The sequence below is a fragment of the Zeus faber genome (genome assembly GCF_960531495.2).
Source record: "Zeus faber genome assembly, chromosome: 1".
Taxonomy (NCBI): Eukaryota; Metazoa; Chordata; class Actinopteri; order Zeiformes; family Zeidae; genus Zeus; species Zeus faber.
This window is the reverse complement of record NC_137193.1, coordinates 38,346,620-38,359,443: the sequence shown is the minus strand read 5'-3', so window position 1 is coordinate 38,359,443 and position 12,824 is coordinate 38,346,620. Positions and strand designations below refer to the sequence as shown.

At 44.5% G+C, this 12,824-nt stretch overlaps 1 protein-coding gene across 2 annotated transcripts in view; it reads left to right on the top strand.

The window, feature by feature from the left end:
* The first annotated feature begins 3,822 nt into the window (after window positions 1–3,822).
* Window positions 3,823–12,824, top strand: part of plpp3 (phospholipid phosphatase 3) — a 45,999-nt gene continuing 36,997 nt past the window's right edge. For both annotated transcript variants that reach the window (XM_080012486.1, XM_080012487.1), the window contains exon 1: window positions 3,823–4,276. In XM_080012486.1, the coding sequence (XP_079868612.1) occupies window positions 4,138–4,276 (139 nt within the window). In that variant the 5' untranslated portion in view covers window positions 3,823–4,137. The remainder of the gene's footprint in view (window positions 4,277–12,824) is intronic.

Sequence of the window (12,824 nt, the reverse complement as noted above, 5' to 3'; positions counted from 1 at the left end):
TGTAATTTATATCGGTAGGAACTTGGAAAACTGTAATTCGTGTCGATAGGAAGTGATGCTGCGTTTCATGGAAACTCGGAAAACTAATACCTATCTATCTATCTATCTATCTATCTATCTATCTATCTATCTATCTATCTATCTATCTATCTATCTATCTATCTATCTATCTATCTATCTATCTATCTATTTGTTATTGCTGCTATTATATACTTTGCACATTGCTCATCTTGTGTTAATGTACTAATTTGTTTAGCATTTCAATGAATATAGCTACACTGTATGTTCTATTATCGAGCTGTATGTGACTTGTTTTATTTTGTTGGGCTGTTTACTTTTACCTTTTATTTTCATGGAAGGAATTCAAAATCCACAAATCTGTGTTGAGATTTTTAAACGGAGGCAAGTTTATTTATGAAGCACATTTCAACAAAGCAATTCAGATGTTTTACATAAAACATCCAAAGCATCCTAAGACCAAGTGCAAAATAAACATATTATAAAAGAGGACATTATTAAAGAGTTCAAATTTAACCCCCCTTGATAAAAAGAGATAGAATAGAAAACATTGAATGCATAAAGTAAAAAAAATTGAATACCTAGAATGCATAAAGTTAAAAAAAAAATGCAAAGGTGAACGCATAAAATCAAGTCCTAAAGTGACAGTGCAGTGCAATAAATGAATATTAGGTTTAGAAAAAGGCAGCGGCAAACAGAAAAGTTTTCAGCCTTGATTTAAAAGAGGTGAGAGTTGCAGCAGAGCTGCAGTTTTGTGGGGATAGATACTGTATGTGGTGCATGAAAACCGAACGCTGCTTCAACATGTTTGGTTTTGATTCTGGGGACAGAAAGCAGACCTGCCCCAGACAACCTGAGAGGTCTGGATGGTTCATAACGTAGCAGAAGTTCAGAAATGTAAACCATTCATTGTCTTATAAACAACAGTAGGATTTTGAAATCAATTCAGGAAGCCAGGGCAGAGATCCGAGACCTGGAGTGATATGATCTACTTTCTTGGTCTTAGTGAGGACTCGCGCAGCAGCGTTCTGAATCAACTGCAACTGTCTGATAGATCTTTTATGAGACCTTCAAAGATTCTCTATTATCGAGCTGTATGTGACTTATTTTATTTTGTTGGGCTGTTTACTTTCACCTTTTGTTTTCATGGAAGGAATTCAAAATCCACAAATCTGTTACGATTTTTGAACGCAAAAATACACAGAAACATAAATATCCCTCTCCATCAACGAATGATCTGTATAGCATGAAGTATTTACACTTTATGTATTATCTAACAACAGAAATCTACTCAGAGCCCCCCTGGGTTCCCAGAGACAAAATCGTATAAAATGGCGTCATTGGCTCTTTTCACATTAATTTAAATGTGAAAATTAAGCCACGGTAATTAACACATAAGGCTTTGGTTTTCTTTTAGAAATATTTAGCTCCATATATTGGTTTACCACCAATTTGAACAGATAAAATGTAGGATTTTTTTTGTATTCATTCATCAGTTTATTTATTTTTGTTAAATACCTAGAATAATACCTAGAACAACAAATAAAAGTATTCCCACTGGAATACTCCCTCGCTACAACTTGAAACCGGTGACTTCAGCGCGGCCGCCTATGATTCCCTTTCCATCAGAAGTGACTTGGGCCTCCGTCGACGACCAGAGTGAAGCGTCTTCGGCGACTTGGACGTCGTTTCAAAAAGCGCTTTTCGCTCGAGCGATACACGGGCGTGTGTTTATCGTTCTGGCCGCCAGATGGCGCAGGGAGCTCGCACGTTCGAGTTCCAAGTTCTTACGGCCGTGAGAGTCGTAAGAACGACGCCAAACGAGCAAAGCGTCCAGAAAAACGAGGAAGAAACAATAAACAACGTTGCGTTTCAGTCCGAGCACTAAGCACTAAGCACTAAGCACTAAGCACTAAGCACTAAGCACTAAGCACTAAGCACTAAGCACTAAGCACTGACCCAAAACCAGGGGCTGGCAGTCATGTCATTTTTGTTTGTGATACATATTTTGTATTTATTTGTATTTATGTATATATTTTCACAAAATATGTAAAAATCACCCTCAACAATAAAGTGTTATGTTGTTTTTCTTTTGATACTTACACTTTTTATCACGAGGATTTTAAATAAATGCTATTTGTGTCGGATCATTTTGTACTCCACACAACAGGCATAAGGAGATGATTTATATATAACGAACTTGAATTAATTACTGAATCAATGCATTGTTATGGAAATGTGCTTGTTAATTAATTAATTAATTGTTTGATTTCTTAATTATCTTATTATTTAATCTTTTTTCTTTTTTTTATTTTGGCGGAGGAGTCCTCAATCGGGGTTAATGGGCTGATGGGGATCCGATTAAACTAGTTAAATAATGTCTTTCAAGGGTGGTTGGTGAGGTTGACCTGCTTTTAGTACTACCCAGAGAGGGCCAAAGACACACACACACACACACACACACACACACACACACACACGATTACGAAACGCAACCCTCACAGTGTTTGAAGATGGAAATCAAATGAAGGAATTTGAATTCTACATCCATCCTCCACTATTCTGTTTTCCCTGCCTCTCCCCTCCTCTCCCCGTGTCCTCTCCCCTCCTCCCTCTCTCCGTGCCCTCTCCTCTCCCCTCTACTCGTGTTCTCCCCTTTCTCCCCTTTCCTCATCCCTCTCCACTCCCTCTCCACTCCCCCTCCTCTCCCCCTCCTCTCTTCTCTCTTCTCCTCTCTTCTCCTCTCTTCTCCTCTCCCCCTCCTCTCTTCCCTCCTCTCCCCTCCTCTCTTCTCCTCTCTTCTCCTCTCTTCTCCTCTCTTCCCTCCTCTCTTCTCCTCTCTTCTCCTCTCTTCTCCTCTCTTCCCTCCTCTCTTCTCCTCTCTTCTCCTCTCTTCTCCTCTCCCCCTCCTCTCTTCCCTCCTCTCCCCTCCTCTCTTCTCCTCTCTTCTCCTCTCTTCTCCTCTCTTCCCTCCTCTCTTCTCCTCTCTTCTCCTCTCTTCTCCTCTCTTCCCTCCTCTCTTCTCCTCTCTTCTCCTCTCTTCTCCACTCCCCCTCCTCTCCCCCTCCTCTCTTCTCCTCTCTTCTCCTCTCTTCTCCTCTCCCCCTCCTCTCCCCCTCCTCTCTTCTCCACTCCCCCTCCACTCCCCCTCCTCTCTTCTCCTCTCCCCTCCTCTCCCCTCCTCTCCCCCTCCTCTCTTCTCCTCTCTTCCATGCGTCAATGGAAGAGTAACCGTGTCGCCTTAAGGGCACGGGAGACGATTCGGGACGATTTAAAAGAAAAACATAAATAATCCGAATAAATAAATAACGAAATACATTAACAAAAAAAAACAATTATAAAACAATATAAACAAATGACAATAAAAATAAACAAAACACGACAAAAATAAATAATCAATGTAATTAAGTCGATAAAATAATAAATACGACCAAAACGATATATATATATATATATATATATATATGTTATATATACTGTATATAAGATGTGATCGAACAGCGGCGAGTCGGTGCGCTCCCGTCATGCCGTGCGTAACCACCGGGGGCGCCGTAGATCCGCGCTCCCCGGGATGTCTAGCGCGCAGTCTGAGGGAAAGTTTTCCAGGGAGGGATGGAGGGGATCAGCCTCTGCTAGCGGAGGGGAAGGGAGGAGAGGAGGGCCGTGCCTTGGGCGGAGAGAGAGAGAGAGAGGGAGAGAGAGAGAGAGAGAGGGAGGGAGGGAGGGAGAGAAGGGGGAGGAGGAGAGGAAGGATCGGTATAACCACAGCGGCTCAGTGCGCGGAGCTCCACTCGAATCCAGGGCTGGATCAGGAGCGGGGCAGGCGCGCGTCAGAGTGAATGAAAAACCTCACACTGGTGATGAAGACTTTATCCTGAAGACATTTCAACCGTCAGACTCTACTTCTTTGTTTTCTTTTTTCTTGTTGTTATAATTTAAAGTGAAATACTCATTAGCTACGAGATCCCTGGGTTCGGGGGTTCACTTTCCCACAGAAGCGCATGACTGGGGTCAACCTGAGTACAACCTTAGAAAGTCATAGCTTCATTTCGTTATTATTTTTGTTTTACCAAATCGCATTGGTGTGGGATTCTACTCTTAAGGACCGGAGTTTGTCAAATGCAAAAGTGTGTGTATGAGAAAGCCATGGCTCAGGAGACCAGAAACGGTGTGAGCTCAACGCTGAACAACAACAACGGGGTGGACAGCAGCAAGAGGAAGCTCCTGGTGGCACTGGACGTGCTGTGTCTGCTCCTGGGTGAGTCCACTGGTGTTTCACCATGAAAACTGAATTGAAAACCCACCGGAGAACAACTGACCTGCAAAAGTCCAAAAAGTCATTGGATTGGAGGCGTTGGATCGTCTTAAAAAAAATGCTTCAATTTGTTAAACGTACATTTCTCTTAAGTTTTCTCAATTTAAAATTGATACCTTCATTTGTTAATTTTAATTGAAACAAAAAATGCAAAACATATAGTTCTTAAAGATTGAAGTATTAGGGTTTTTTTTTTAAGTCGATCCAAGTTAAAATAATTTTATTGCATTGTATTTCATTGGTATTGTGTGTAGATTATTTCTTTAACACTGACACTAAAGAGCTTGGGTGCCACACTGCAGATATCACATTTTAAACGCGCGCTTTCTAATGGGCCACAATAATAAGGCTTATCTGGTTTAGAGTCCAGTGTGTTATCTGTCACAGCATGGCAACATAAGCTGCAGCATCTCCTTATCAGCTTCCTCAGCTGAATGCTGGGAGCCCCGGCTCACATCGTCATTCAGTTCCCGCTCCTACAATGGTGGGCCTGGGACTAAAACCTTTATTAACACAATGATTCCACCATGAAACATTATTTTTTTATAGTGCGCTCATGTTGACAATTTGGACCCTGGCTGAGGATGCTCTTACTGGGAAACTTACAAAGCAATGACCATGTTGGACAACATCAATGGGAAACACCATCTGAAAAAGTTTTAGGCAGTTATGCTTGTCAGCCTTTACCTGAGCTTAATGCCAGTCATAGCAAGGACACACAAGAGGACTTGGTGGTGCACACACTGCGAGATTCTCGGGGATCGCACATCTTGGGATTGAGCAGGACAGGTGATCTTTCCTCTCTGATCATCTCAAGCCCCTGACCGTAACAACCCTGAAGAGCAGGGGTTTCCTCACGATTCTCTTAAGATCTGTAAAATGTGTCTGTCACTTGAAAATCCCAGCAAAAGTCCTTTGGTGTAAACCAAAAATAACCTGTTGTCAACTTATCGTCGCAGCTGCCTAAAATGTGACCATTTCTAAAAGCTGTGAGGTAAAAGCAGAGATCTATCGGCCGTCATATTTCCTTGATCATGAGCCATTCACCCTATTGATCGGGGCGCTCGCCCGGGGCAGAGCTGTTTTGAAGTGCTGTAACCTGCCCCATTTTACTGCCCTTTAAATAGCCCTCCACCCACCCCTATAACCCCAGCTCCTCTGCCCTGCAACCCCTGAGATGCCTTTCCAGACAGAGCTTCCCAGACACCAGGCCGGGAAACGCCTGGAGCCAAATTGAATTTGAATCCAAGGTATTGATTGATTGATTGGTAGAGAAACAGCACTTTATGTTCGGCCGTTCACAGAGAGTTTGTTATTCTGTGAGAGTCCCGTCCTGGTTCGGTATATTGTTCCTGTGTTTGTGGGTTTAAAAACCGCTTTGCTTTTGGCTGCCGTCCCCGTGGCTCGGTCTCTACCTCCACCAACCCCTCTCCGCTTCCCTCTCTCTTCTTTCTTCCATGCTGTCGCCCTTTCTCTCACTCCGAGGGGGAGGATTAAGGGAGTCAAGCCCAACTTCTACACATTCTCTCCCAGAACCTCTCCGCAAATCCCTGGCCAGCTGCCCTCCATCACTCCGCATTAGATTGCACTCTCTCTCTCCCTCTCTCTCACTGTCTTTCCCCTCCCTCTCTCTCTCGCTCGCTCTCTCTCTCTCTCTCTCTCTCTCCCGCTCTGTCCAGGGGAATGCATGGGATAATTGCTTAAGCATGTGTTGTGGCAGGGAAATGTCTGTCCAAAGAGAGAGCAAGGGAGAGAGAGATAGAGAGGGGGTGGGGGGGGGGGGGGCGAGAGAGAGGGGGAGAGATGAGGACACGGGGAAGTTGGACGCGAGGTAGTGCATTATGGGAGCAGGTGGGTGCCCTCCCGACGGCCTCGCCGGGAATCTGAGGGGATGGTGGTCTGAATTAGCGTGCGATCGCGTCACCAACGAGTAGGGTCGCCGTTTCTACAGACTTCAACCTGCACATGCACACACACGCACACGCTCACACACACACACACACACACACACACACACACACACACACACACACACACACACACACACACACACACACACACACACACACACACACATTTATTTTCTATTCCAGTGGCTTGTGTTGTTTGCTCATTAACGAGCCCCCGTCGCAGATACTCTGTTTCATCTGCTCGCTTATAAAGGCAGATGAGTGCTTGAATCCATGTGGAGCGAATTTCCTGCTCAAACCAACTTCCTTCACTGGTAAAGCTTCAGGTCTTTAGCATTCAAAGAGAACACACGCACGCACGCACACACACACACACACATACACGCAGACACACACACACACACACTCTCTCTCTCTCTCTCAAACAGTCACACATCCTCCTTTGTAATGCTAAACACTAAAGGGCTGGCTATTGGTTGGCCCACTTCTTCAGTGGATTTGTGGGGTGCTGGAGGGGGGGTTGTTTGGGATGTGTGTGTGTGCGTGTGTGTGTGTGTGTGTGTGTGTGTGTGTGTGTGTGTGTGTGTGTGTGTGTGTGTGTGTGTGTGTGTGTGTGTTTGGGGGTGTCTGGAGGGTTGGGGTCGCTGAATGTACAAAAAGGAATGCATGTGTGTCATGGAGGACTTGTGTGAATGCATAATCCTGTAGAGGGGTTGAAGTAGAATGGATTCAGTTAAATTACACAATTTGGTTGCGTTCGGTTTCACTGACTCCTGAAAGAATATTTAAATTGTATTTGTTTACATGTGAGTCAGTCAAGTTGTTGATACCTTGGCTACATTTTTTAGCCTGAAGTGAAACTTGTAAGAACTCACTGACTTGACTTATGATGTGCATTATCTGTAGAAGCATGAATCATGACGCGTGTGTTCTATTTGAGAGAATGATTACGTTTTTTCCAATAGTGTGTTGTTGAAAAAGTTGGAAAAACAGAGGTTGAAAAAAAAACACCAAGTAATGTTAAATTCAAAAGTTTGTGAATGCAATTGCAATATTTACCAAATTGCCACCCAAGAATCGTGACTGTAATCAAATCCGATGTCTTTGCTGATACTAGTAACTGAACTTGAATGAGCTTTGTTCTGAGGGAGAGAGAGAAGGATGAGAGGGAGAGAGAGAGAGAGAGAGAGAGAGAGATGGAGAGAAAGGGAGGGGGGCATGGGGAGGGCACATACAGTGTACACATTATGTCAAGCGATGAATACGTTTGCCATTAATAAGAATTACTCTTCATGTTCCAGATGGTAGCAGAATAAGACACACGATGCCGGTTAGTGATGCCGGTTAGTGACACCTCACATGCACACACACACACACACACACACATACACACACACACACCACACACACACACACACACACACACACACACACACACACACACACACACACACACACACACACACACACACACACACACACACACACACAAACACACACACCTCCACATATTCAGCTCAATGCTTTGTATAATGAAGACCATCTGAGGATCTCCTCAACCAAAAGACATTGCTCTCTGATCACACACACACACACACACACACACACACACACACATGAACACACATGCACACACACGCACACACACTTATGAAGACTCTGTCTTTGTATTGCTTCACACATAAAATTACACACAAGCGCTGGTGTAGTTACAGTGTACGCATTTGGCAGTGTTGCCAATTTCAGTCCAGCCTGATTGCACTGTAACTGACACGATTCACACACACACACACACACACACACACACACACACACACACACACACACACACACACACACACACGAACACACACACACACACATACACATACCACAGATACACGAAGCACACCACAGGCTGGGCTAAATCGCTCCTCTGTGTCTCCCTTTCTCACGTGCACGGTGCCAGCACAGGGGCGTGCACGGTGTTGTGGGGAGGCTCAGTGGAGCGACGCCGGCTCTCCCTCACTCAGGAAGCAGCTAAAAGTAGCCTCACCTACACCCTGATTATGTTTTACACAATGGGAAGGACTTAGGTTTGCTTTGTCCCCCGGAGACATCTATCTATCTATCTATCTATCTATCTATCTGTCTATCTATCTATCTATCTATCTATCTATCTATCTATCTATCTATCTATCTATCTATCTATCTATCTATCTATCTATCTATCTATCTATCTATCTATCTATCTATCTATCTATCTGTCTATCTATCTATCTATCTATCTATCTATCTATCTATCTATCTATCTATCTATCTATCTGTCTATCTATCTATCTATCTATCTATCTATCTATCTATCTATCTATCTATCTATCTATCTATCTATCTATCTATCTATCTATCTATCTATCTATCTATCTATCTATCTATCTATCTATCTATCTATCTATCCATCCATCTATAAACACGTCTATATATTGCATTTAAAGCTGGAGATGTTGGAGATGACATAGGACTCGTTCTTATTTTTCTCAATTATTTAGCCAATTCCTGCAATTATAATGCAATATCCACATAAAACCTTGGAAAATCAATCATTGTTAGTTGTTAACAATCACCAAAAGTGAGGGACTGTAAGTTGTTGATGACCTGTTTGAAATGAGCAGCAAAGCTTTAGTCACATTGTTCTTCACTGCAAACTAGAAACAAGAGAGAGAACACAAATAACTCAAATCTGGCGCAGACCCTCTCACGTCTCGTGACAGAGTGAAGGAGTGAAGACTGAAGAGTGACAGAGCGAAGGAGTGACAGAGTGAAGAGTGAAGGAGTGACAGAGTGAAGAGTGAAGGAGTGACAGACTGAAGAGTGAAGGAGTGACAGACTGAAGAGTGAAGGAGTGACAGACTGAAGAGTGAAGGAGTGACAGAGTGAAGAGTGAAGGAGTGACAGAGTGAAGAGTGAAGGAGTGACAGGGTGAAGAGTGAAGGAGTGAAAGACTGAAGAGTGAAGGAGTGACAGAGTGAAGAGTGAAGGAGTGACAGGGTGAAGAGTGAAGGAGTGACAGACTGAAGAGTGAAGGAGTGACAGAGTGAAGAGTGAAGGAGTGACAGGGTGAAGAGTGAAGGAGTCACAGGGTGAAGAGTGAAGGAGTGACAGAGTGAAGGAGTGAAGGAGTGACAGAGTGAAGGAGTGACAGAGTGAAGAGGGGAGGAGTGACAGTGTGAAGGAGTGAAGAGTGAAGGAGTGACAGAGTGAAGAGGGAAGGAGTGACAGTGTGAAGGAGTGACGGAGTGAAGGAGTGAAGAGTGAAGGAGTGACAGAGTGAAGAGGGAAGGAGTGACAGTGTGAAGGAGTGACGGAGTGAATGAGTGAAGGAGTGAAGACTGAAGAGTGAAGGAGCGTAAACCTTTACAGCTCTGGTCCACTCTCCATCCTCTATTAACTGATACAGCGGTGGCCAGTCCCAGTTGAACCCCTTCCTCTCCAGTCCCAGTTTAACCCCTTCTCTCCAGTCCCAGTTTAACCCCTTCTCTCCAGTCCCAGTTTAACCCCTTCTCTCCAGTCCCAGTTTAACCCCTTCCTCTCCAGTCCCGGTTTAACCCCTTCCTCCCCAGGCTGCAGTTCAACCCTCAGCCGCTCAGCACAAATTTTCCAGAATTTCTCAAATTCTTCATCTAGCAGCACTGCAACTTGATGTGACATCTGGTGCAATTTTCAGACTGAGTGAACAAGTGGACAAGGTGTATGTATGTATGTGTGTGTGTGTGTGTGTGTGTGTGTGTGTGTGTGTGTGTGTGTGTGTGTGTGTGTGTGCGTGCGTGCGTGCGTGTGTGTGTAACTGAGCTCAGGAAAGGGTGGGTGGGAAGCGGAAAGGTAGTGTTAGTCTGAGGAAGGTGTGGTTGGAAATGAAATCCTGTACGTATTTTTTTGACTCAGAGCCCCCCCACACACACACACACACAATTTTCAGACTGAGTGAACAAGTGGACAAGGTACACCGGGGTAGACCCGCTAATTTTGGCCCCTTTACCAGCACGATGTGACGCATGTTGAAAGTCCGGATGCTGGCGCATAAATACACAGGAATATTCGTGTATCATTCCGTCATTTTTCATATCCCATTTAGAATCCAAAATCAAAATCGGAAGTTACTGACTCTTTTTTCGCACTGGGGACCATGAAATGTTGTGAGTGTGGGGATTGCAACGTGGGGAGCGCAGCGGAGAACCATCACGCTCCCCGCCGGGCTCCGAGTCACTCCAGCACCGCCCCAAGCTGCTCACCCTGCTCACCGCTGCCGAAGGACCGGTGTGCGCCCCGGCAGCATGGATACTCCATGCTGCTTCTACTGTGTTGGGTCGTTCATGAACGATCCAATTCTTTTGAACGCCTCAAAATACTTTTTTTTCCAAGTTTTGCAGTTTTATGTTGTTGTTTGATTAAGTTGCTGTCTCCTCTACTTTTTTGTTCCCAATCACACTGGCACCATGACACGCCCCTTTTCCGTCGCGTTTGTGAGGTCGAACGTGACAGAGCAGAAGAAAACTCCATTTTTCTGGCAATGGCAAAGGTGTCAATCACCTATTTTTAGTTTTGGTATATATAAGTATAATAATAGTAATAGTAATAATAGTAATAGTAATATAAGTAACCCTTACAGTCCTCACATAGCACCGTTTTAATTCAGACATCATCTACATTAACTAGGCACAGAGAAAGAGAGCGATACGTAACGTTCAGCCAAACCAAGGGTTCTGCGGGGTTGATGTGCCATGCGTGTGGTATTTATGATGAGATTACATCACCATGCACGTCCTGTTAGCATGGTCCTGGGGTGTGTGTATGGGGGAGTCTGTAGTAACCTGTGTGTGTGTGTGTGTGTGTGTGTGTGTGTGTGTTGTGGTTGCAGCACACGGCATTGTTTGCTCTTTAGAAGGCGAGCGCTCTCTTATGTAAGAAGATAAAGATCGCTGCAGCGAGCCCTGGCCATGGGGCGAGCGGCCTTCCAGGAATGCATGTGCTGCTATATGTGTGTGTGTGTGTGTGTGTGTGTGTGTGTGTGTGTGTGTGTGTGTGTGTGTGTGTGTGTGTGTGTGTGTGTGTGTGTGTGTGTGTGTGTGACAGTGTGTGTGTGACAGTGTGTGTGACAGTGTGTCAGTGTGACATAGTGCTGGTTCATGAAGCTGTGGGCGCTTTGGTTAAATGACAACCCTCCCCTGGGGTTTCTGTCTGGGTAAGGTTGTGATTAGAGGTGTGTGTGGGTGTCAGTGTGTGTGTGTGTGTGTGTGTGTGTGTGTGTGTGTGTGTGTGTGTGTGTGTGTGTGTGTGTGTGTGTGTGTGTGTGTGTGTGTGTGTGTGTGTGTGTGTGTGTGTGTGTGTGTCTGTGTCCCATGGGCTTTAAGAGGGAGATGGAGAGCCCAAAGCTATCATTATATGGGCTCTATGGCTTAAGAGTTAGAGACTGTGTGTGTGTATGAAGTGTCCATGCGCACATGTGTGTGTGGGTAGCATGTGTGAACTGTCTGCGGCCACATTTGTATCCGTGTGTGTGTGTGTGTGTGTGTGTGTGTGTGTGTGTGTGTGTGTGTGTGTGTGTGTGTGTGTGTGTGTGTGTGTGTGTGTGTGTGTGTGTGTGTGTGTGTGTGTGCCACGTGGTTTCTCAAGGGCACGCTATAGGCATCGGGTTGATTGATATGTGCATGTGTGTATATATGGTTTAAATCACACACATTGCGATAACAAGCAGCATTAACTCTTGTTTTAAAATTGTTAAATAATTGACATGCTTCTCCTAATTTACTTTCAGGATTCAAAAATGTTGTAGTACTCTTGTAAATCGACATAGCCAACCAATGTGTAATCATCTCAACTCCCCATTATGTTGTTTTTTTTCTGTTTCACTTCATCCGTCACAATGAAACTCACCGAGAATCAAAAACTAAACATGAGCATCGTCTCCGGTTCAGCAGAGCGGTAAAACCTCCTCCACTTTCTCTCTTTCTCCGTCCCTTCCACCCCCGCCGCCTCCTTCGCAGCTGATTACGACCCTCCGCTCTCCTCACACGTAAACAAAACCCAAACTGCCCGTTTAGATAAACCTGGATTAGTGTTGTTAGCGCTGATCCTGTTTGGTGTAAAGTTGCATTTCTGTGTTGCCACAGCGATCGTTCAAAAACAGTCATCCATCGTCACAACCTTGCAGATAAAAAGGATTCTCTCTCTCTCTCTCTCTCTCTCTCTCTCTCTCTCTCTCTCTCTCTCACTCTCCAGACTTCCCACTGTAAAAAGCTTTATCACATGCAGTATAGATAGGGAGGGATAATATGGACACAGAGAAAGGAACGACAGTAGGTTATTTGTTATTTTATTTTATTTTATTGCTCCTTTTACAACATTCAAAACGAAAGCTCTTCCTGCTCTCCGCCCTTCATGGATGGCACCAAACAGTAACTGTTGTTTTTATCACCAGAACAGCAGCGTTCCTACCTCTTCCTTCCCCCTGTTTGCCTGTCTTACAGGGAACTCTGCATTTGCGTTGTTGATATCAAGTAGGACACTCAGCGAAGTTTTGCATTCTCTGTGTAATTGAATGACGC